The sequence below is a fragment of the Spea bombifrons genome, chromosome 3, assembly GCF_027358695.1.
Source record: "Spea bombifrons isolate aSpeBom1 chromosome 3, aSpeBom1.2.pri, whole genome shotgun sequence".
Classification (NCBI taxonomy): domain Eukaryota; kingdom Metazoa; phylum Chordata; class Amphibia; order Anura; family Pelobatidae; genus Spea; species Spea bombifrons.
The window spans coordinates 28,419,036-28,441,470 of record NC_071089.1 but is presented as its reverse complement, the minus strand read 5'-3'; the positions used below and the strand labels follow the sequence as shown (position 1 = coordinate 28,441,470).

Here is a 22,435-nt window from a genome sequence, read left to right as displayed (position 1 = left end):
CAGATCGATCCTCACATTTATTGGCATTTTAAAATTGCCGTTATGTGAACACTGGAAGAAATAAATTTTTTCTTTTTTTTTTGTTTGATAAAATATCCAAATGCTGTACTATATAGTATAGTACTATATTGCGTGTTGACTATAGTCTCACATACATGTTTAATATATGTTTTAGTTGTGAGTTGTAAGTATATTATTTTGAAATTGTTTCTGAAAATGTATGGTTTAACCTAACAATTAATATTAATTGGCAAAGGCCATTTATTCTCATTATACCTTAGTGTGCACATAGATGCTGTTCAAATAAATGATCTAATGAGAGGTCCTCCCTTTGTAAACATTGTGACATATTATAGTGCATCTGCAGTTAGCACATAATAATACTTAATCCATAATAATCAGGACACTATTGGGTTCTTGAGCTCTTAAAAGTGTGAACCATGTTTAGCTGCATGGGAGTATACTTGGCACTCTGCTGACACCATAGAGTAGATCATTTTCGGTATTCCAGATGTTCGCATTGAATGGGAGCTTGCTGCTTTCGCGGCTTGTCTTCAATTCATTTAATATTCGCCACCCAGTACTTAACCAAGCTGCTAATATGGATTCACATGAAAATCCTGGATGTAGTATTATTTTTCTATGTAAACATGCAAGTTTATATTATTATTATTATTATTAATATATATATATAAAATTATGTATATATATTATTTATATATATTAAATATAATAATTTACACAGCTCTTGCTACAATACATGCATTCAAAGATATGACATTACTGATACATTACGTAAAAAGTGCATTGTTGGAAACGTATATATCTATGAAATATAGCTGAAAATAATAATATGGTGACTCAAAAAAGAAGTCTATCGGTTGTATAGAAAAAAATAATATCTGTGGATGCCACTGAGGTATAACCTCCCACTATGATACTAATACGCAGTTTAACAGCCCACAGTCCATTGTCTGCATCTGAGTAGTGTTAGTACTATAAAATCAAGTGTGTGTATAATATTTGCATGGGTATATAAAGGCATCATACTCACTGAATCTAAATATATTTTAATTTATACAGTTGTCATTGATGCAGTGGTACCAGACCAGAGAAACAGTTTGTGATATCATTCAAGAACAAACATACATATAGTAAACGGCTAAGTCACATAAGCTTTAAGATCTCAGGGCTTCCTTCTTCATAAAAAAGCAATCACTGTTACCTTTAATTTATACAATTTGTCAAATACAGCACTTTGTCTATGGTGATCAGCGGGGCCGGGTGTTTAATTCTGTTAAATTCTGTACCACGGAATCAAAGTTTTAACTCAAATATTAACAAGTCCCCCACTCAAGGGAGAAAGTAAGTAACTTGCACTGTGATTTCTCTTTTAAAGATATGCAATACATCTGAGTTAAATTGATTAATTATATGGTAAAGGAATACAAAAATGCCAGCCCTAAAGGACCGATCTGGGCATCCAAAACCCATTATCTGAACTGGGAGTGAAGGCATGGAAGTAATAATTCTAATGCATGATCCAGACTACTCAACATATGCGACAGATAAGAGTTTTTCCAATAAATTTGCTTAGCCCAAGGGAGAATGGAGAAGCGTCTTAGAAACGGATGCCTCCTAGGGAGCCAGTACAACATTCACAATTAACTCGGAGCTCAGATCATGTTACCAATACAATATATTCTGATTATTTGCCAAGTAGATATGGTGTCAGGTGCTCATAATCATCAAAATGTTATTAAAATTTCCAGATGCCGAAGGTTTTTAATATCAAACTCTGGCAGAAAACCCTGATTTATAAGAATGTGACATGTTATAATAATGTGACATGCTAAAAGACACATGGGAATATAGTTTGCAAAGAAATTAGGTACGTACTTTGAGGACTGTCCAGGAAGGGCCAAGTTGCTGTTCCAGTATTTTTAGGTCTGAGCTCCTTAAAATGTTTGAGGGGTCATGTGCATTCCCGGGACCTCTTCAGGTTTGACATGAAGTATCCAAGTCAGGCCCTGCTTCCCCGTGTTTCACGCGTCAGTTTCTTCTTTCTCCGGGCAGGGGAAATGGGTTTGGCCATGTTTACTTGCCCTCACATTCTCTGCCTTCTTTACTGTTGCTTTCCATCCCTGTGTGCTCCTAGCCCTAGGGAGAGGTTCAGGTAGCCCACCCTAGGAAGTTCCAGTGTATGACCATGTAAATCTAGCCAGGGCTTCCTTATTAGCTCAGGCCGCTCAGTTTAAGTCAGCCTTAAACTTTGGCTGTGTGGAGCGAATAGAATGTTTTTTGGCACCTGGGAATTATATATTCGCTTTGAAACTGGGAATATAAACATTGGGATTTATGATAAATCCCATCTATGAGTACAGGGTGTCTACATCAAATTTAGTAAACTGTTATACACTTGCAACGGCCCCTTTTCACTTCCGGCTTTGAATTTATGGATATACTGTGTATATTTAAAATCGTGTAGCTCGACTGATGCAGACTAGTAACAGATTTTGGTGGATATTTTGCGAGATTTGAAAAATTGCGCATGTTAAAAATGTTTTAGTTTTGGAAATGTATAAATTAGCTTGCTTGTGGTTGTACTGTTAGAATAATTAGTTCTAATCATGTTAATGTAGTTTCAGTCTAGCTTTCATGTCATTTGTGTTCTACAGTGTCTTAGAGATGTGCTTACTTTACATCCACCTCAACACGTCAGTTGTCCAAATTGTGATACCTGTGTTGGGGTGTATGGCTAGAGGCATTGAAGGGACTGGCGAAAGCTAAGAGGGGCATGGCTAGATCCGAGGTGTGGGGGGGGTTGGGGGTTATGGTTTAGGTGGAAACACCCTTTTATCATACCTGAAGAGAATCCTCAGCTCAATGTCGCAAGGAGACCATATGGAAACGGAACAGTGGGAGGTGTGTGTTTTAACGTTAATCCAAGGATCACCCCCCACACCCACTAGTGACATATATTTAGCATGTTATCCACTTTAAGATAACCATTTTTTAATATGGTTCTTGGTGTGGTTTTTCATCCTCCGCTGTATACAATGATGTGGATGAGGACAAAGATCAGCTGCTCAACAAAATCCGTTTCACGGACAATATTGAGTAGTAAAACATGGAAGACTCAGTAGCTGTTTAAATATGTCTTGTCTCAGCACACATCTATAAAAGAGGTCAGTGACTGTGACCTAGCTTCCAAGCTGTTTTTACATTTTTTCGTCAGACAAGTGTGTTTTTAGCATCTAAATAAATGCACGGTGCATTAAGAGTACATCCTGCCATTGCAGTATAGAATAAAATGCCTATTTAATTCACATGGGAAGCCATATACAGAAGAAGGCCTGATGGAAAACTGCAGAAAATAAAGCTAAGCATTATGCGAATCGTAGTCCTTTACACTCTACACTTATGTTTATATATCAGTGATCGTAGTATACAATTCTGGCCTATTTATAATCACACGCATCATAAAAAGGTAGAAATGGGGATGGAAACACTTTACCCATACATGCGAAGTCTGAAGATATGTGGGAGCAACAGCTTAGTTACTTGAGATATCAGGGAGATATGAAAAGAAATACTTAAAAAAGACGCATTAGGGATGTTATATAGAAAGCTACTGCAGGATAACTAGGATGAAAAGTATGGAAAGGAATAAAAATTAGCCATGAAAAAAGGGAAAACAAAATATGTTCACCTGATATGGTCAGTTGTAGAAATGGGTTAAAAATAATAAAGGTGCTAAAAATAACGCAAAACAAAAACAATGAAATGACATTATATAACGTCACGGTTTATTAAAACAATAAATGAAATCCCAAATTGCTTACAACAAATAAGCATGATATCCACAGCAATATCTTTATTTGTAAACACTGAAAGTATTTTCAGTTTTACGCACTCAGTTTTGTATTTGTTTCATCATTAAATAAATATATTCTAGACATGCAAAATAAAAAAGGCAAGCACCATATTTCCCTTTGATGTTTATTTGTACACGCACAATGTGTTTTTGCGATAGCATTTTGTGTTGCGGTAATTTGGTCCATGACCCCTTATGCATATGTAAAGGGAGATCTCGCACAGTCTGTTCAAAATGCCCTTAGCCATCAGAAACAACATTTGTTTTATATATTTGTTTATGTTTCTGTCTTCATTTTACTATGCATTACACATATGAATTTTTGGTTTTAATGTTCAAAGTTTAGCGTTTTGGCAGTCATTGACTTTCCCAGCACGCACTTTGCATACATCAGCCCACTCTCATGTTGGCATGTGTACACAAAACGGTTTGATTGCACCATCTTTGCCTGCTGTTTTTGCCAATAGAGACACAACTAGTATTTTAGCAGTACAGATTTGATGAGTTAATTGCTGAATCTCTGTCGCTGCTGTCTTCTGTCTGTTGATGTTCACATCAATCACTGCAGGTAGGGATGCAAAGTATTCAGTTGAACGAATCAAACACGTGACAGGTGAATGTAGCAATCTTTTCTCCAAGGACAACATCCGCTTAATGCTCATAGCACGTTAGCTTAACTTGATCGGACCTTCTCCTTCCCCAGTGAAAAGGTGCCACGGCAGATTCACAGCAGATTAGACTTGGGTGATTAATTCAAAATAAATATGAGCATGATGAACTTTTGGATCATTAAAATATACCTACAGCATACTCTTAATTATGCAGAGAAGCATATTCTTTCACAGTCCACAAAGTATGTAAACCAATGAATAATATTCATTACTGACCAATATTAACCTAATATTTGTTTTGGGGGTGTTAAAAATAGTTAATAAATGGCATTGGTTACTGGTCCTTAAAATAAGGCTAGAGGGATATTTTAGGGGTTGCCTAGAAAAGTAGAATTAGCCACATGTCACCTGTTCTATGTACTCTGGGTGGGCCAGTTGGTGACAGACCTCTGTAGTGCAAGAAGGTTCTTCGATCTCCCCTAATAATCCCAACAGGGGCAACCTGTCCTGGTAATGTGCCAGAGGGGCTGCTGCACTGCAATGTTGGCCAGAATATACCCCTGAGCATATTTAGCACTTTTCTACACGTATTTCAAGCTGTTTATGGATAAATCACATGGACATTGCGCTCCATTATGTTCTGTAGAATAGCCTAGCTATGAAAAGAATTGTATGGTATTTCCTATTTTTACATTATACTGAGTTTATTCATGGTTTACTTAATGACTTCCAACGTATTGCGCAATGATGTATGTATCGGCCTTGAGTTTCCGAGTGTAAGTGATCATATGATGTCTGGATGCCACCCTCCTACTTATTAACCACTGATTACTTTCATGGGATTTGTTATTCAATCATTCCTAGACCTTCATTAGTGGATTGATGACCTGGTGGATAAAGACCCAAACATGAGATTGCTTAAATCCACAGAGAAAGAAAATCTTGATACTTTCTATAACTCTAAAAACACGGCTGCATATGCCGTACCCTTAAGTATTGTGCTAAATGTACAAATATGCTTTGAAATGAAATCTGTTTGTCCTGAAAAAAATTATATAATTTGTGTGGATAGAGTAAACAAGAAACAGGGAAATTAGGTTTAAGTAAAATGTAGCAAAATAATGGAAATAATCTGGTGGTGCAGGTGTACAATCGACCTGGTCCTTAAGGGGTTAATATGCAATAATTATTGGTGAAGCTGTCTGTTTAATATAAATTGGAATGCTTTTATTAGGTGTAAGTGATGCGGGATATCCGATGGCTGCATACTTTCCCTATTAACTTCTCGTGGCACATCTACAGGGCACTGAAAAGGTTAAAGTCATCTGCGAGACTCCTTGAATATATATATATATATATCATCATCTCATTTCCCCCAGACTATTTTCAGCACACTATATTAGCTGTACGTAACCATGAAATACCATAAAACAGAAAATTTCATCTGTCTGTTTTTATGAGTCATAGCCAGCGGTATATCCGTTCAGATGAATGGCTTAATCTCTATTGTTAAATGTAAATAGTTCTCATAAACAGCTTTAGTTATGTTCATACTTTGCCCAGATATAAAATGACTTAATGAAAGACCTGATATTATACTTGCTCACTATTCTATCTAATTCACTGTTCACTAATCTCTTGATATAGTACCGTATATCATAGTATATCATACCGTATTTTTATTGCAACAATTGTATGTTTGCTTTTCGTTAGCTACCCTAGTGATTTTTTTTTTAAATATAAAGAGCATTTCTGGTACAAAGTGGTGAAAGTGATGCAATAACCATATCAACCAGAGGAACAGCTTTCTGCAGATTCCGCCACAGAGATAGGTAACTACATAAACCAGCCCAATTTCTCTCTGCTGGCAGGTACATAAAGGTGTTTAAATTGTGAGGTGACTGTCAAGGCTGGCGACTCAAGCCGCTGCTTGGCGTGTCTGGGCCGGGGATGGAGGCTTGTCAAAATGCCAGTGTTAAAGGGTCAGCAAGGCATGTTGCATGAATCAAAGAAATTGTAACTTTAAGGTAACATCCTGCCGTGAATGTTATCTGAATACCCGGCCAGAGTCCATTATAAAATCAGTGGGGCAGGAACAGCACCCAAACAGGGCGTCTTCAAAGGGTACCATAAAATGTCAAACAGGGGACACAGTACCTACCATCTGCAGAGCTATGATTTTAAGATGTTCTCCCTGCTGACAGTGTGACACCTACAGACTGATAGGAAACATGGCAGGAGGGGGTTAAGCAGGGCCTAAGAAATAAAAGGTGACCTAACTGACAGGTAGATAGGTGGTGTTTGGTACCTATATGCTCGTAACAACATGGGTGACATGGTCACCCCAGATTTATTAATGTACAAGGTACCAACACAATATGACATATTAAAATATTAGGCTCACTTGGATATACCCGAAAAGTCTTTTTCAGATCTAAAGTTGTTCAACTGTCTGCCCGACTCATCAGTTGAAATTATACTAAAAGAAATATAATAATAAAATATCAGGCAGAGGTTTGAATAGTTCAAAGGGTTACCAAGGCCTCCTTAGGTATCTATAAACCTTAAATAGAAGTTTTTAAAAAGTTTTGGGGTCATGGAGTAAATAGGTTTGGGGTTAAGGTGTAGTTCCTCTGGGCTCTGCAAGGAGAGCGACAAATGAGCCTGCGGGGTGAATTGTTAATTAACTCTTTAATGCCCACATGCCCCTTAATGTAACGGAGAGAGCCATCAGGTAAGTGGTGGTCCCTCCTGCTTTTGGAGTTTTCATGTCATGGCTGTTAACCCACAAAAGTTCCCAATGCATGAAAGTCGATCTGGCACCTGTCTTGTTGATTTGCCTAGGGTCCTCCTTAGTATAGGATCAGCCCTGGTGACTGTTTACCCTCCAGACCTTGCACACATACACGCTCACTGGATATCTGTAATAGATCAGTGCGAGAGAGACTTCGCCATAATGCTACTTCACAGAGAGCTCTGATTGATGATGTAAGCCTTAGAAAGGTGTTCAAACATTGACATTTTTTGTACAGAAATCCCTAAATGTTACAAAATGTTACATTGACTTCTCACAACATGCTAGACAGTATATTGTCATCTGTGATTTCTCTATCTCCATGTTAAGATAATAGTATTTACAAGACACTCACTCTTTATCAAAGGGTCAGTCAGGGCTTTGATAACATGAGATAAAGTCAATACTGCCTTTTCCAAAAGGTTATGTAATATATACAGAGGCCATCGGGATCTGCCTTTAAAATGGATTTGAAAGCACTTGTGGGATTTTTTAGCAGGTCAGTCATTATGTTTGAACTTGTTGACACTCAGTACTGCCATCACTTTTGCTTGAGTCATGGAGACCTCTATGCTTGTATCTGCTTGGTCTTGATGGTTTAGAGCTGCATAGAAGCTAACATTCTTTTTTTTTACCAGTTGTCAGTCCATTAAGGGATGTGTTATCTACATGAAATTTGTCATACTTAAACAAATAGCTCTGAGCCAAGTTTAAGGGGTAGCAGGGTTACAGATGTTGATTCAAAGGTGGAAGCGTTTGAGATATCTGGTAATGAGTGTTAAAGAGATCGGGCACTTGCCACTTGGTTGTTACACAATCATTTCTTAGCTTTAAAAAAACTTGTTAAATATTTACTGTTGGAAAATAGTCTAATCTTTCAGAAAATACAGAATTTTTAACCTCTGTTTTCTTTCTCTGTATTTTATACGAAGTATACCCTGTTTAATATATAATCCAAGACTTTGTCATAAACCACATAAAGCTGGAGATCATGAAAATCAATAAGGAACATAGTGAGCTCTGTAGAAGTTTGCATGGTGTGTTATCATGTACTCTCCCTTTAATAATTACACAACGGGTGCTACTTAAATTAAGAAATTTCGGGTATCCAGATTATAGCAACTGTATTGGGATGGGCTGTTAGTGGCAGAGAAGTACAGGGCCATCCTGTGAGTGAGATGGGTCAGAAGCGTGGCCACCTGTCCAATTCTCCTGAAGAGCGCTGCTCAGCTTCAGTGTTGTGTCCACGTGGGAGCTGCTATGAGCTGATTTTATAGCTCCCTGGGCCGGTCGGGGAGATTGAGGATCTCCCCCAACGGACCCATGATACCCACTGCCCGCAAAAGTGGGGCAGCTATGCAAGACAGCATCTGAAAATTAGGGCTGTCCTGCAAACTCCAGACACTTGGGATGCTGATTTGGAAGTATGTGTTCATGCAGATTGGACCATCCTGTTGGTTGCTATGTTGATAAGACCAATTTTAAGACCCCATGTTTATAAACGTTCCCAGATGTTCCGAAATGTACTAACTGGTGCAGACCGTTTTTCAAGGCTTTAGTAAGGCTGTACCCCAGTGTAGCAGCAACTTATATTTCCCAAGATATATCATCTTTAAATGTTTAAAATACACTCAAATTACAAATAAGGTCAGAGGTTTGGGAGCATCGTCGTTTTTGTGATCTGTATGATGATCATGGCTGCAAGCTCCTAGAATTTTAAAGGCCCAACTATCTATGGAGATAATCTTGCAGCTTTAACGTCAGGTCAAAAAGATCCAAAATGACTACACTTGATTTGGTTTTGGATCTTGCTTTTAATACACTTGGGGCTAGGGATTGTTTTTCGTTTTCTTGACGTAGGAGTTGTAAGGCTGTGTTCATTTTTCACGTTATGTATCCCTAATATACTTAAAACTTCCCTAAAGCCTTGTTCTGAGATAACTTATATTTAATTTTGTGGAAAAGACATTCGTTTATTTCTTTATATTATTTTATGCAAGATTTAGAGAACAACCCTGCAGATTCATTTGATATATTTAATTTTTTTTTTAATGAAGGAGTAGATAATTTGTGTATAAAGCTTCTAACCCTATGCAAATCACAAATATTCAAGTTACCAGTGTTTTTTATGCTAATGGTGATTTCATTTTAATGTAGGGAAATATTCCACAAAAGGGTCGGAGTAAGACTAATAAGTAAGTGTAATCATGCACATTCTTAGAGAAAATAACATCTTGTTTGGGAAACTGACCCTTTTCGGCAATGCTTTTTTAAAAAAAAACGTCCCTCTCCTAGACCTGGCCATCTCATCCAGAAGCTCTGATACTGCATTAGATTTGCCTCGTGTACGTTTTAGCAATTATCTACAATAATACTTTTCTGATGTCATTACTGATCCTAATTCCCAAATTTAGTAATCTCTTACTAGGCATTTTCATCCTGACGTAACTTCTCTGGTCATCCTCTGGTCTTCATATAAATCTCATGGTCAAGGCCCAACTAGAATGTTTGCTGTTCTTGCACTTGACATCACTTTTACATTGTGATTCCTAGAGCATTATGGGATACAGTATTTAGTTATCAAAATGTTATTATTACCCATCAAACGTTGCTTGCCCTGACTTGACTTCTGACAACATCATGTCCTCACGAAAGGTCACAAAGGTGAATGGCGTCATAATTGCCTTCTTTAATTGTTCCATGATCTGGATTCCGGCAATATATATATATATATATATATATATATATATATATACCATTACGCATTTCCCAAACTAACAATCACAACTTTGGAATGCAGTCTGCCACAATTAATTATGTTTCCTCTCATTCTGTTTAGCTTCCCCCACCTGCGAATCCCGGAGAGCCCGTCTGTTGTTCCTTTCTTGCTTGTAATTATTCTACTAGTGATAGTGTTTATATTATTTGCCGCGAACATAAATCATGCTAAGCAAGCAGCTTTTATATAAAAAAAAAATAAAATGATAAATTGTAAGTAAAGAGGGGATCCTTCTTTTTTTCACTTCTCCGCTACTTGATAAAATCAACATTGCATTGGATATAATTGAATTAAATTGGAATCTTTGTTGCATTTGACAACATTGTGGGTTTTTCTAAAGATTGCTTAATGCATATTTTGTCAGACCTATAAATCAACATTTTAATAATATAATACATATCTCAAGGATGCCATTTTCTTTTAACTGAACAGACAAAAAGAGAGGTATTTGACTAAGATAGATCGTTTATCCACCATCTGTAATTCAGATGGGATTAAAAGTACGCAGGATACAGTTCTTGTTCCCCTGTAGCTTTGGAAAATGTACAAGAGTCATATTTTTTTCTGAAATTTTATTTCCAAGTGGAAAGATTCCAACATGTTTTCTCTCTGATAACTATCATTAGGATACCAATTACATGGAATCTATCATCAGGATCTTCTATAATCACATTAACATTTAAACACAAGTTTATGTAGTGTAATGTTTGGCTTATATAAAAGCCAATTTGCAATACATTCCATGTTTATTGTTGGAATAATGTTCTCCATGTGTCTTGGTTTGCAGTTCTCAAGTTTCTAACTCCTGGTTGTTATTAATATGAACTAGAGGTTGGTACAAGCGGTACAAGTTCTCCAGAGTTGAGAGAGTTGCTTAGTGCTTTGAAGCCCAACATATGTCTTGCTTGCTATTTTGCACACATGCAATATTCTCCTCTAGCCAGCTCCAGCGCTGACTTGCACGAGATTCCCAGGGGGTCTAATGAGGGGGCAATGGGTTCAAATGACTCAGTTAGAAGGTCTACAAGATTGTTGTCTCTCCAACTGACCCATTTAATGAGTTGCTCTACAAGAAGCCTGATCACCCAATAGGGTAGAGGGATTGGCTCGGCCAGAGGTCTCTAATTTAACTGGTTTTAATACATATATGGTACTTGTTTTTCTTGTCTGTTCCTAGCAGACTCAAATTTCTCAAATTAAAATCAGTTTTGATCTTGAAATGGTCATAAAAACATGAAAGTTTTGTCTGTTATTAAATCACCGGTGTATTTCAGGAAAACTATTTCATTATCGGTAACGTCTTATCATTTTTATCAGACTCCTCCAGTGATGTGTACCTTCTGGCACACTAAAGGTTAACATCAAAATATACCTTTATTACAATATAGACAATAAACCTTTTTTCAGCTATTTTAAAAGACATTAAACTGGCCGCAGCAAGCATGCATTAAAAACAGTGAATAAAAGTCGTTTAAATGACTCTTTAACTATATTTTTCTTTGACCAGGGTAAAAAGTCATCACCTGGACAAAAGCTTTACATCAATGCCATTTTTTATGATTTGAACAAATGTCGACATCCAAGGCTTTTTTTTTTTGAGTGAAAATTAAATGTACATTAATAGGTCATGTAGAGTTGGATGCCAATAACCTGTAATGCTGGAGATGTAAAGTTTAATTGTACAGTAAAATACTTTTTAAAATACTTTTCTTCTGCTTGCAAATTATGCTATATTATAAGCCATTGTATTATTTATGGATTTTAGAAGAAATTTAATGGAATTTACGATTTTCAGGGAACATTAGTTATGATGAGAATGGCTAGATTCTAGTTTCTCAATATGAGTAGATTTAGAAAAACATGTCTTCTCTTTTCGGTAATGGTTCTTGATATTTGCCACGACGCTTGATTTTTGGGCTCTAATTTGAACATCAAAACTACGAACAGATGGTGGGAATAACGGAGAACGCATATTACATGGGTAACTGCACCTGTTTTATAGTCTCTCTGATATACCTTGTTGAGTGAAACTTGAGGTTTAATATACCCTAAGCTCATACGCAGCTGAAGCAGGACTTGTGAACCATACCATGAAAATGCTCCATTTACAACCTGTTGAAAGTTTGGAGCCTACACTGTAAGTGAAGTTTATAAAACGACAAAAGTGACTTGATTCATTTATAACTTATTAAAGATAAAAGAAAAAAAAAAAACTAAAGCAGCATTTAAAGTGGCAGTAAACATTCTTATTCTTACAGAAACAATTAAAGTTAACAAAAAAGGATCTAAAGAATTGTTCCTGTAAACGTTGTTCACTTCATCATATGCTCCTTGAAAGTGAAGTACTGTATATTTAGAAAGAGAAGAAATGCTAGGTTAAATAAGAACTCCTAAAAAAACCAGAATTTTAATATAAAGCCACCCTAAGAGCAATAAGCAAATAAGGTTTTATAGCATGTAGGAAAATCAGTCAAATATATGGGTGAAGCGATCAAACCCTACAAGACCTAACCCTTAGTTTGTTCTCCGTACGTACATTACCTTACCAAATATACATTAATAGACTTTTAAAGTATTTGGTCTGAAGACTAACATTTGATCAAGGATATTAGAAGAATATTCCTCTCTGCTGTCCTCTACTATACTCAAATCTAGATGAAGAACAAGGAGTATTGTGCCTGTCTATAGGGTGTATCCAGCATTGGCTGACAGATGACTCCGTGACTGCCAAGGGCTAATATGATATTCATTTGATCAGGCAGTGGCTGGCCTGAACAAATATCAAATACCCTTTATGAGGCACTGACTGGCATTGGTGATTATCAGATACCCTAGCAAACAAACCATAGGAGGATTCCTAAATACAGTTCTCATGAGCAAGCTTTAGATACACATAATTATATATTATTTTTAGTATATTTTTATATAATTATATTATCTAAATTATGTGATGCACTACTTGTTATGTCCTGTTTACCCATTGTACAGCACTATGGAATATGAAGATGCTATATAAATCGGTAAATAGTACATAACACAGTTTTTACACATCTACTCTTCTAAGAACAGTACAGGTTTTCAGCATATACCCCCGTGAACACACCTAGACAGGATAACTTGAGGAAGGACGCTCAGAAACCTTGGGTTTTAAAATGTTTATTGATTTGTTTGTTCAGGTAGAGTATCCAGCCCAATAACACATCTTTTACAGAATTAAAACTTACCATTTCTTGCTTCTTTTCCTTATTCATCAGTCTGCTTTTATTCCTTTGCAAATTCTGAAGAAATATCAAACACTTGGCTATCCACTTCAAATGATAAATCAAAACATGAAAGTGAAATTTTTACAGGATGAGGGCTACTCCTTGGCTTAGCAGGTCTTCACAAGTGCTGTTGCTCCATATATGAGCTCGTGTATACTAGTGTCCCTTGTTAATAGACCTTCAGGTGTTTTCTCTATTATTGGCTGCCAAGCTCGAGCACTGATCAGCTTTTTAAGCAATGATCTAAGAAGGTTTTGAAAGACGGCATCATGTTCCCTTATTCCTTTTTTTAAGGGATGATAACTAAACAGTGAAAATAGTTAGGCAATTCTCCTCGGATTCTACAGATTCAGAGATCCTAGTTTTGGCCATCGACCTAGCAGCTGTCCGGTGGTGGGTATATAAAGCCATTATTCTTCCCAGTGCCAAACCCTGCCAGTAATATCAAATGAATTCTTGTTTCTCTGATAATTTAGAGCAGACTTTTTAGATCTATTTCCCAGAATTATTTCTGTTAGGCATATACATATACATATATTTCAGAACTGGATCATAAGCAGTCACACAGCTACATTTGTTTATTGGCAATTAAAGGTGGCCGCCAACCTACATCCTAGAACTACTGTGGCCAAGTTTAACTCATGGGAGATGGAGACATGGTAGATGTTTCTGATTTTCTAAATTTATATGAGTTCATGAGTCTAAATTGTTACTTGGCCAACCTTAAGATATTTTTTTTAGAATAGAGCTTGAGGTGTGCAGATTCATACCTGAAAACCTGACAGTGATGGCCACTGTGCTCCACAGAACCTGACCCAATATGTTGACATAACTTTCATTTAGTACATTCCCTGAATAAGAAGTAATTCTGAATGATAACTAGAGGTGTTTCTGATTATGGTCCTTGGCCTGTCCAACAGGGTTATTTATACATATTCCTTGGCTGCTCTTGTAAGATTAGACTAAATGATTAAGTTACTTCGCTGATGGAGCTATAAAGAGCATTCACAACCGGCGTTGGCTCCTTAGATAGGATGTGAACAGCAAACATTAGAATAGTACAGAGAAACCAAAGAACTGTTTGCTTTTCTAAACACTTAAATTATGCCCTGCAACGGGTTAGCTTTCCCTTAGCAAACTGTTTATCTAAGGATCATGTGCGTTTAGGCTGGAACGTGCCAATATCCAGGCAATTGACAGGCACAAAACTGCAGGGCTGATATTTCAGTGTATCTGAATAATTCAAATGTGGTCCATTAAGTTAACTCTTTCAGCAACATGCACTGTGAACTAACCTCTGGCTTCTGAAAGGGTAAGGGTTTCCGAGCGCGGCTCTCACTATGTAAACATTGATAAGGGCACATTTCTTTATTACTATGAATAGAAAGAAAAGACCACTATGGGGTTCATATTTTTCTTGTCCTTTTCCATAAGCTCAGAATGTTGTGTATGAGGATATTACCAGAATTAGAGATCTTTCCTATTGATTACAAGAATGGGCGACTACAACCATATGGCCAGCCAATATTGCAAGACCTCATCCATACCCCCAACATTTTAGGTTTCCAAATCGAGACACCTGTGTTGAGGTTGGCACCAGGAGTGGATGAGACTAACACTCGAATGTCCAAAAGATTCCTCAGCTCTTCACTTAAATAGTACATCTGCATGTAAACGCTCAAGGAACAATTCTGCAAACCATCGTTTCAAGATCAGTAAGGTTTGCCTAATCATTTTCTAAGGTTGGAAAAAAAATTGAATGTCACTTTAACACGTAGTCTTAAGTGAACAAGTAAACCTTATCTGCCATTTTTATTTATATGTATATATTTTTAACTCACTGCTTAATGTAGATTAGTTTCCTGCGGTTCAGCTTACTATCAGCGCATATATTCCGCTGTGAGACAGGTACAAAAAAGAAATCTCCTATTTTATTATTCCCTGCCTGCAGAATTTAAACTACTATACTGTTTTGTCAAAGAAATGTATACTTCATAAGTCTAGCAATATACGGTAATATGCTTTTGATTCTTTTTTTTTACACGTTTAAAACGCAAAAGCAGTCCTGCACAGAGCGAATGTATTAGCATGAAATAACGCTCCAGAACTCATTGAGATTTCTGATACATTGCTTGACAGCACGCTTCTGAATACACAAGTACGAACAGTTTGGAATTCATATTTGATTACGTCCCTGATCTGTGATGTTCTCCTGTTTCCAACTCATTTACTGCTCATTTCAAAAAGCATTAGTGAAAAGATTCACTGAAGTCTTGTGTTCTAGTTACCCCAAGCCGTCGGTGTTCACCTAACATAACATTGGAGGTATCTGTGTTTATGAATCATTTTCAGAGTTGATGGCTTGTTTCGCTGTTGTCAAAGTTTGTATTTGGAAAAAAACAACATTTGTTTAATGGGAAAATAAAGTAGACTAAAATGGAATGAGCGCTTATTGAGGATAAACAAATGTGATCTTAGAAAATAACCATTGAAGGTACAGTTATATGTTTTTTAATGTTATTTCAATGTCAAAAAAATGAAGTCTTTCTCAGTCGGAGAGGTCTGTGTCCTGCTGAGCTTTTCTGTCTAGTAGGGCTATGTAGCTACTTATGGAAAACAGATGAAATAGAACAGACATTTCATCTCCTGTTGGTTTACCAGAGTTTGCATTTGTTAAAAACTTAAAGGACAACCAGCAATCAGTCCACAGTGAGAAAAACCCAATTACTGTGTGCAATCTTCATTGGATTCATATTTCATTGTCATATGCACATAATATAGGAGGAGAAATGGACCATAACCGCCATACATGTTTCACGTTATCTGCCCTTAGTCATAGGGTTATGTAGCTATGGCTGTTAGTCCCTTCCTATCTTCATAGTGATAATAAACTGCTTCATTTCCCCTTCGTTTTGGGGACTTTTCCAACAATCCTTATATCAGTTATTCTAAAGATCTGTGAAATTCTGGATTACTCCCTGGAGTCTTGTGTTCTCTTGGTTCTTCTGAGATGTGTGTTTTTATTGCTGATATTGCTGACTTAAGTTCATTTTCCCTCAAGGACAAAACATACTAACGTTGAACCTGTGAACCTCTGAGGTACTTTCTATTAGCATATATATTGCTATGATCCTCATTATTAATATTAATGACTTCAGGTATCACTGTTTGCACTTGTCAGCTTAATTACAGGTTCACAGATTGTCAAAGCCAAGCTGCTTGTCATAAATGAGCTGATGAGAAGTATTCCTCATGTGAAATCCAGGAAAATGTGATGCCCATGCTTATTACTTCTGTCTCACTGACCACTACTATTGCAGACAACACAACAGGGCTGTGCATTCCCGTTTTTTCAGGCACGGTCCCACATAGCTATCTAGCTTGTGCTGACAGTGGATATTATGGGAGATCCTCTAATCTCCCCTGACTGGCAACAGGAGATGTAAATATAATATTCAATAGTATTCTGTTCTATTGCAGCACAGACTTCCATTGCAACTTCCATGCCTCTAGCCCTGCCCACACACCCCTGAAACAGGTGTCCCAATGTGGACTCCTGAAATGTTGGGAAACATAGAAACATAGAAACATAGAAAGTGACGGCAGATAAGAGCCAGAAGGCCCATCCAGTCTGCCCAACCTCTGAGTACTCTCCTTTAGTACTTGCCCTTATCCTATATCTAGCTTGGCATTATGCCTATCCCATGCTTGCTTAAATGACTTTACTGTATTAACATCTACCACTTCCACTGGGAGGCTATTCCATGCGTCCACTACCCTTTCCGTAAAGTAATATTTTCTGATGTTACCATTAAACCTTTGCCCCTCTAGTTTATGCTTGTGTCCTCTTGTTGCGGTTGTATGGTGGTTGAGGACAGTAGATAATTTGCTACTTGTTAGCTTTCACTGATGTTTTTGTTTGTTTGTTCTTGCAGAGGAGAAGCCAGACTGCTCAACAGCTCGTTGCGAGGTACAGTTCTCCCCGCAGTGTGCAGAAGACTCCATCCTCATTGAAGGTTACGCCCCACCCGGTGACTGCTGCCCGTTACCAAGTCGCTGTGTGTGCAATCCCGCAGGGTGCCTAAGAAAGGTCTGCCAACCTGGCTACTTAAACATACTTGTATCCAAGGCATCAGGCAAACCCGGGGAATGCTGTGACCTCTATGAATGCAAGCCAGGTAACCTAAAAGAGATCTCAAAATACATTTTATTGTTATTGGTTATGTGCGTTGTTAGAAATATATGTTTTGTTTTAAGGTAGTGGTGATCCACTTATGGCTTAAAGAGGAAACTGTCATAGACATTAGAATTCTAAATTGGAAAGATCAAATGCACCAGGAAAAAAGTGGACTGCGTAAGCTTTCTGGGGTCTTCGATAGGTCAGTGATCACTACACCTAAAGCTACTGTTAATAGAAGTCAACTTTACCTGGGCTGAAATGCATTTGTGCAATATTAGCAAAAAACATAGCTACTTATATTACAGTAATATAAGCGAAACAAGGTGGAGTCCCTAAAAGTAGTAATTTTTGAAGAAAAAATTTAGCCCCTCAGTTCTCCTTCGCTCAAAATATTAAAATACAGCTTTACATTTTAAAATGACGAAACCACGAAAGCAACAGTAAGTAAATAACATGCCGAGATTGCTAAATGTTTTCGTCTATAGTTTATACTTTTTTCGTTTGCCTAAAAAAAAAGTGTCAGAACATTACTACTCAATAACCTGCATATATATATTGCATTTTCGATGGACTTTTCATTATCCTATTTATCAAACCTGTTTCAACCGAGGATTGCTGAATATGGGAGCAGTTTACGCTAAATAACTAAATGTAAATTTGATTTCCAAACATTTATTGTAGAGGGATAATTACGGAAACACAATTCAATTTTTGTAGAGATTCAAAAAAAGAGTAAAAAGCTTTTTTATTTTGTAAATATGCCGTATTAAGCTCTATTTAGAAAAAAAAAACAAATTAAAGTTTAGACCACATTCCCGTGTATAGGTTCCTAAATATGAATTAGTAGTAAGTGCACTTTCATTTGCAAACAATAAGGATGTTTAAGTGAAAATGCTGATGATGGTTACTGATGTGGTCTGCCACTAATATAAAATAAAGTTCTTGCAGGGGAGTTGTGTTAGTATTTAAAGTACTGAGGGTTAGAAATTACCAAATTGTGATTTTTTGGTAAATTGAAAAAAATAATTCAATTAGAGACAACTGGTTTCACCTGAAACTCTCTTTCCACAAGATTTTGACATTGCTGCTAGGTGGAATAGGACAGCTTTGGACAAAATGTGTGAGACTTCTCTGAAAACTATGACCTCTCATGCTCCCTGAAGATACAAGTCAATTGTACTAATGCACCTTCCAGTTATACATTTTTGAAGTTTTTGTGTTTCTTCTTTCCAATCTAATTATGGTACAAACTCTTAACTAGGGTTCCTGGCAAAGTTATGGGTCCTACCATGAGGCCAGTCAAAGACGATCCTGCATAATCAGTGTTCCTCTTTACATTGTAACAGTGAAGGTGCAAGAATGAATATCATATGGTACCGTATCAAGGGATCTGAGGAAACTGTGTTCTGGAGCCCAGCAGTTTAAAAGTGAAACTAATATTGGTAGCCTAAAGTCTGACATATAACAGTTGGCGCTACATGTTATTATTTCTTCCTTATTGGCATGAATATTTCCCTAGGCCACAAATTAGACATCAGAGATGTAGAGTAAAGTGGCATATGTGTTTTTGGTGTTTACACGCTGTGGTTGCAGTACGTAAACACCTGCTTGGAAGTTTACTAAGCTCGATAAAAAAACTTTTGAAGATTGCTGCTTCTCAGCGTGCCTTCAAGTTCACAGTTTCTCTGAAGCAGTGAAATATGTGTGATGTGTGCTTTTTCCTCTGATGTTCCTCTATGAATTGCTAACACATTCATTCACAGTTATAGATGCTATCACAGTGAATGCCAAATGAACCAATAAAAAAGAAAAGCCTTGATTGCTGATAGTAAGTCTAAGTGTGTGTGTATGCAAATATGAGAATTGCTTCTACCATTGAATAGTGCTCCCAGGTTTGTTTATTTATTACATTTTTCATGTAATATGTACAAAAGAACACCAGGATTCTCCACTAGGCACAAACGTCCATAAAAATGAAAAATTAATAGCAGACTTCATAGATGGAGCATAGATAAGAAGTAATAATGGGGTAAAAATTGGTGATGTGCTACAAGTGGTATGTCTGCAGGAAAAAACACATCCACTCTTCTCCCACGATGCCCTAAAAAGACACCAACTATGCTATAAGGGTCTAGTCTTTACGAGTCTGATGCTTAGGGTATGACATCAAGGAAGATATATACTTTTCAGCTTCACACCTCCTAGTAAATTAGTTTTATTCATCACTTTTACTGATTGAGCTTTAGTAAATTCTGTTAAGACGATTACAGAGAGGGAAAAATAAAGGTAACACTAAAATTGACAACAACAACAAAAACCCACACATTTACACACGTTAAGACACACTAATACAGAAGAGGAATATGGCTCTGCTGTCGAGAGCTTATATAATATATTATGTCAATGGTCTCATGGGGAGAAACCTTTTCTTGATTGTGATGTATAAATGTGCCCAACACATAGTGGGAAATATTGGGAAACCATACAAAAGGAACTTTTTTTTACCATAAAGTTATATGTGAAAGAGTGGAAACCTACAACACAGAGAGCAGATAGAATACATTTAATATAACAACAAAAATGAAAACACAGTTCTGTACTCCATTGTATGTCAAACTATATGTAATAATAATTGAAATGTTTTACATGTACCGGTAAATGAACAGATATGGTGCCGAGGGAATGGTATAGAACAGGTGAATGCCTTCATAGAGGAATATCATAGAAAAAAAAAATTATAATTTTTTTATTGGTACCATGTCAAGGGCTTACAGGATAATATGTCATTGATTGAGACGTGTACTCTGAACTCAGAAAGAAAAATGTTGAGATTGCAAAGCTTGAAGGGTACAAGGTTTTGTATTGTTATCCAAGCCCATTGATAATTTGACATTCTGGCATTTCTTTTCTAGGCATATATCATTCTTTATTGAAAATGTGTCATGCTTGTAAGGGAGAAATGAGATGTGAGTTTCAAAGAAATCTATACTTAGCAATATTTCTTCATAATTTCCGAAAGTAAAGTGTTTAATACTAATATATCATTAACTACAAGTACATTACAGCATGGCACACATCACAGCAGTTGAAAAGAAGGCAGGGTGTTTTATAATATAAGAGAAGAGGGGGGTTATGTCGATGGGTGCAAAACCTAAAATCTCACTAAAAACCTAAAATCTTGTTTGCTTTAAATCAGGCATGTCCAAACTTTTTTCGAAGAGTGCCAGATTTGATAAAGTGAACATGTGCGAGGGCCGACCATTTTGCCTGACATTCTTTGAACCATTAAAATTAAATGCAAATTTAATTGGGCAACTTATCTGTGGGGCCTTATCAGTCCGGAACACGGGCCGCAAATTGGCCCGCGGGCCGGACTTTGGACATGCCAGCTTTAAATGGTCTTTACATACCTGTTTAGCCTAAGTAATTTTATTCTAAATGCATGTCGATGAAAGATACGCTTCATCAATTATATTTCTTTCTGTCTAATATAAAAATTCACAAAATCACACCAAAAATTGTGGCACAGACTTTGTATACATTTTATCCCCTTAAGGACAATTGGCGGTCCCAAAACCCATTGAAAACAATGCATTTTGAGCTTTGTCATTAAGGGGTTAATCAGGATTTGTGTACCACCTATGGACATACTCCTTATATTAGACGGAAATAAGTTCTTCTAATTTGAGGGGCATATTTTTTCATCGAGATGCACTATGTTTTTATAAAGGTGTCAGCTTCCTCAAACTGCAAAACTACATGAAAAGGTCGGTGAAAATGTGGAATGCTTGTACCGGTAACCTCACCCAATAAACACACATTTTTCACCAAAATGTAATTCTAGAAAACATGAATCTGTTCCCAGTCATTACTTGGTATGGTCCAAGTTTCCACATCAATGGACAATACTAATGATGGGAAAGGGGAACAAGAAATACTTTTTTTTTCTGTGACTCGAAGGAAAGATATACGATCTTTCGATTCTTTTAAAGGGTGGTATGGTATACAGAGTTTACTCAGTTGATCTCAGGTTAGGTTTCTATGATGTTAGTACATAGATATGCAGATCATGAGAATTAGATGTTTCTCTTGCAGTAATGAAAGTGATCTTATTTAAAATTGCCTCCATTATCTAAAGGCAGCTCTCTAAAAATGTCAAAAGCCTCACAAAAACAGATATTTTAGACAACACATATCGACCTACCTGTCTTTCGGCTTTGTGTGATTGTCATAGATAGCCTACCTGATTGATATCACCAACACAAGAGGAAAAACTAAAGGATCTCAATATGTATGGCTTGGAGAACAGAGGAGAAAGTGAGATGTGGCAGAAACATTTAAATACTTAAAGGAGTTTAACAAGTACAGGAGGGGAGTTTATTTAAAAGGAAAAAAACAGAAAAATTACAACATAATCTAGAACTACAGGGCAATAGGTGTAGATGTAGAATAAATATGTTTACGGAAAAAGAGTGGTCGATAAGTAGAACAGCCTCTCTGCAGACATGGTAGAGGCTAATAAAGTGGGGCAATTAAACATACATGGGATAGGCATACGACTATCCTTAATCTAAGACAACACCAAAGACTGATTAGGTCTAAGTCTTTACATCAGGAAAAAATAGGCAGACAAGATGGCCCAAGATGGCAGACAAGATGGTTCTTGTCTGTTGTTAAGTTCTATATTTCACTTTTCCTTTAATAATTGACCTCTCTTACGGGTTCTCCAACAGTTATTTAGAATTGGGAAGGTTCTTAAATGTGCAAGTTAGCTTTAGTTTACCTTAACACCCAATAAAATGTGGAACAGGTTACAGAAAATTAAAACAAAAGTAAAATAAAAATGCTTAAAAAATAAAAATGATTTAGTAACTTTTTTGTGGAAAAAGGGTTGGATATTCTTGAGCTGGAACAGTTAGTAGCAATTGCAT

At 36.7% G+C, this 22,435-nt stretch overlaps 1 protein-coding gene across 1 annotated transcript in view; it reads left to right on the top strand.

Annotated features, from left to right (window-relative positions):
- CRIM1 (cysteine rich transmembrane BMP regulator 1) overlaps positions 1 to 22,435 on the top strand; it is a 296,241-nt gene that overhangs the window by 125,683 nt on the left and 148,123 nt on the right. Inside the window, exon 3 of the mRNA XM_053459281.1 lies at positions 17,260 to 17,502. Coding sequence (XP_053315256.1) covers positions 17,260 to 17,502 — 243 coding nt within the window. The remainder of the gene's footprint in view (positions 1 to 17,259; positions 17,503 to 22,435) is intronic.